The sequence below is a fragment of the Octopus bimaculoides genome, chromosome 7 (genome assembly GCF_001194135.2).
Source record: "Octopus bimaculoides isolate UCB-OBI-ISO-001 chromosome 7, ASM119413v2, whole genome shotgun sequence".
NCBI lineage: Eukaryota > Metazoa > Mollusca > Cephalopoda > Octopoda > Octopodidae > Octopus > Octopus bimaculoides.
In genome coordinates, this window is record NC_068987.1 from 50,286,394 (window position 1) to 50,290,085 (window position 3,692).

The 3,692-nt window shown below is 37.1% G+C and overlaps 1 protein-coding gene across 6 annotated transcripts in view; it reads left to right on the top strand.

Moving 5' to 3' along the window:
• The window catches only part of LOC106880561 (vinculin), a 75,029-nt gene that overhangs the window by 8,771 nt on the left and 62,566 nt on the right, over nucleotides 1-3,692 (top strand). For all 6 annotated transcript variants that reach the window (XM_052969635.1, XM_052969636.1, XM_052969637.1 and 3 more), the window contains exons 6-8: nucleotides 289-358; nucleotides 1,132-1,283; nucleotides 2,207-2,384. In XM_052969635.1, coding sequence (XP_052825595.1) covers nucleotides 289-358; nucleotides 1,132-1,283; nucleotides 2,207-2,384 — 400 coding nt within the window. The remainder of the gene's footprint in view (nucleotides 1-288; nucleotides 359-1,131; nucleotides 1,284-2,206; nucleotides 2,385-3,692) is intronic.

Sequence of the window (3,692 nt, forward strand, 5' to 3'; positions counted from 1 at the left end):
ATGTATGTATAAAGGTAACAACATTGCATGATAATCTACCCCTTCTATAACAGTGGTGGACCCAAGGAGGGGCCTGAGGGGCACGTTCCCCCTTCAAAAAAAGAAGTGCAACCTTCTAAATAATGTTATTATGCCCTTTTCTCCTGGAATTGTATTCCCTTCTGACCTTGTACCCTCCGTTTGAAAAATTCCTGGGACCACGCCTGCATACCATTGTCTTCAGACATTTTACCAATGAATTGGTTAATAGTAATAATTTAATATTTTCTTTTTGTTTTATTACAACAGGTGGCAGAGGACTTCATTGATATGACCACCCCTCTGAAGCAGTTGAGTGATGCTGCAGTTGTTCCTCTTGGTAAGTTCTAATAACAGCTGTTGAATCTTTCTGAGTGTGTGTGTGTGTGTGTGTGGTTTTGAGCTGGTCAGTGAATGCTTGGTATAATGGCTTGCATTTTGATAAGAACTGCTACAGTTGTCTCAGGAGGGGTACAAATCGGAACTGCATCTCATCTATGCTAATTTTCATCCTAATTAATTGTTATATAATCCTTTGCAGTCATGACTGTGTGGCTAGGAATTTGCTCTCCAATCATGTGGCTTTGGATTCTTCTCCACTGTATAACACCTTGAGCAAGTGTCTTCTATGGCTCCTGGCTGACCTTGCGAAAGAATTTGGTTGGTGGGATATATATCTATCACACACACATATATACATATGTGTGTGACATATATATTTCATCACTCCTTGCATGCATGTATATGGGTGTGAGTTTGTTTGTGTCTCCTTGCCTTTATATAGCATGATGTTTGTAAATGAGCATCACTGTCATACAAGCAGTGTGGTTGTTTCCCAATCTTCAATCAAAACATGTTTGACTATAGGAAATATTACCATGCTTAGAAATTGGTGATGGTAGGTCACATGAAGGGCATCAAGCTATTGAGGATCTCTCAAAAAATTCTATCTGATTCATGTAAAGATGGAAAAGTGGGTGTTAAAACAATGATGATGATATTAGTATGCTGTCATGTTGCCTAACTGAAACTTTAATTTACCTAATATTCTGGATTATATATTAATATGATAATATCAATTTTTAACTTGGATTCTCATCATTATATTTCTAGGAGTGCCTGGCCGAGAACAAAAATTTGAGGAAAAAGCACGTAACTTTTTAAGTCAGTCAGCAAAACTTGCTGAAACTGCCAACATGGTGGCAACTGCTGGTGGCTGTGCAAACAAGAAAACTGTTGAGGCTATTTTTAGTACTTCTGCTCAGGTAAGACTTCTTTTTTATTCATGCAAAAAGGACCCCTGCTAGTGCCACATAAAAAGCACCCCTGCTGGTGCCATATACAAAGCACCTGTGCTGGCACCATGTAAAAAGCACCCATGCTAGTGCCAAATAAAAAGCACTGGTGCTGGTTCCACATAAAAAGCACTCATGCTGGTGTTATATAAAAAAAGCACCCAGTACATTCATAATGTGGTTGGCATTAGGAAGGGCATCCGGTTGTGGAAACCATGCCAAAACAGGCATTTGGAGCCTGGTGCAGCTCTCCAGCTTGTCAGCTTCTGTCAAACGGTCCAACCTATGCCAGCATGGAAAAATGGATGTTAGATGATGATGATGATGATTCTCATTATGCCAAAGTATTTTGGAACAATTTAGGGTAAATTAAAAATTCCTTATTTGCTTTGTGTACAGTGGAATCTGGATGGATTATTTGAATATATTTTTAATATATTTAGGCAGGTTCAGACTCAAAATATGCTGGTGGCTGTAGGGTACTTCATAGGAGAATAACATGTCTCTTTAATGACAATAGCGTGTTTAATGCACTTGGCTCATTGGCACATGGGGTTCTGAGGCACCAGTGCTTCAACATGTTATGGACTTTCAAATATCTGGAGACAGTTATACTTGAAACAGTGTGTTTTAAAAATCATTTGTTACATTTGAAGTTTTAACGAAACTTTAGAAATTGTTTTCAAAGATTTTTTTACACTACATTTTCCATTTCCATTGTTTTAGCCACTGACTGTCTTCAGATGTCCTATTCATACCTGTGTACTTTATTTCTAATGTAGGTTAACATCAATATTTTAATGAATACACCACCATTGCATAGCATCTATTTTAGCGCAGATCTTATCCACGAAATATATGTTCAGTATGTGACTCTATAATATTTATTACAGGCCAATGACTTGTCTCCTCAAGTTGTAAATGCTGCCAAAATAGTTCTGATCAATCCTACTAACCAAGCTGCTGTTGACCACTTTGATCTTCTGAAGAAACAGTGGACTGAGAACATGGAGCGTCTACGGACATTGGTCGATGAGGCCACTGATACAGAAGCTTTTATTCTTGCCACAGGTAAGTTAGAAACTGATCTAATGTGTTGATATTACATGCTGTTTCTGTGTTCAAGTGAAGATTTATTTATTTATTTTTTTGTATTGAAAATACACATATTCATTTCATCTTCACCATTACTTTAAAGTTTGGTTTTTATGCAGATATGAACTGGATATGTTTGCAGTATTGCTGTTTTACCTCAATGTTTCAACTTGTTAATGTTTACAGACACTCTCTTTCTCTCTCTCTCTCTATACATACACACACACACATATATATGTGTGTGTGTGTGTGTGTGTGTGTGTAAATGAATGACAACACTTGTATGAAGGTGACACACATACATAAGTGTGTGTTGCATTTGATATTGTTTCTGGTTACATTTTGTTTTTTATGAGGTGGTGGCTGAAATTATTGTGATTAGATATACTCACTACAATGAAGTTAGTGACTCAAATGCCAAATATCATCTTACAAAGCTTTGAGCACTCACTTATCTTACTTTGGCTTAATCCTTTACACTTGATTGAAACATTATCCCTGTTCCTTTTTAATATGTTATTTCTAAAATTAGTCACATGACATGTTTGGGACATGGCCAAGTTTAATATGACATAAAATATGCGTATGCACGTGTGTGTGTGTGCTCACAACTTGTGAAGCTAGTTGTGCTAAGTTATTGAGCCCATAGTCCATACTTCAGCTTTGCTGATACTCTATGAAGCTCATGTGCTATTCACATCACCTCTATAGGATGGTTCTACTGCTACATAAAACCATTCTAGGTTACATCTAAAAGAAAGCCTTTCAACTAATTAATAAATATACACTCATCAACATACTTCAACCATAAGCTTACAGAAATGTTATTTCCTATCTCTATATCTTCAACTTCTACCCTAACAGCCTGTGCTTCTCTGAGCTAGCTAATTGAATACTCAGGTTCACTGTCTTTCACTGTCCTATCACCACTATTATCTCATCCCCTTCTCCCATCTACTGTCTCTCATCTCCCTTCCTAATTCTTCCTCTCCAGAATTATAACCCTTCAGAATCTCCTATGTCCCTCCTTTGCATTTTTCATGCAGACATTGACTTCCAGATATTCAAGCTAGATACTGGTTGCATCATTACCACGAAATCTGAGAGAAACCTGCAAAGGTCATGAGCTCTTCTTTTGCTTGCTTTAGCTAAATTATTAAAGGGAAAAGTTTTCAAGCATTGTTGGTTAAGTATGGCTACTGTTTTTTTTTTAAATGGTAAGCTCATCCATTTGATAAATAGAGATCAATAAAAAGAGCATCTGACTACACACTGGGGTCGATA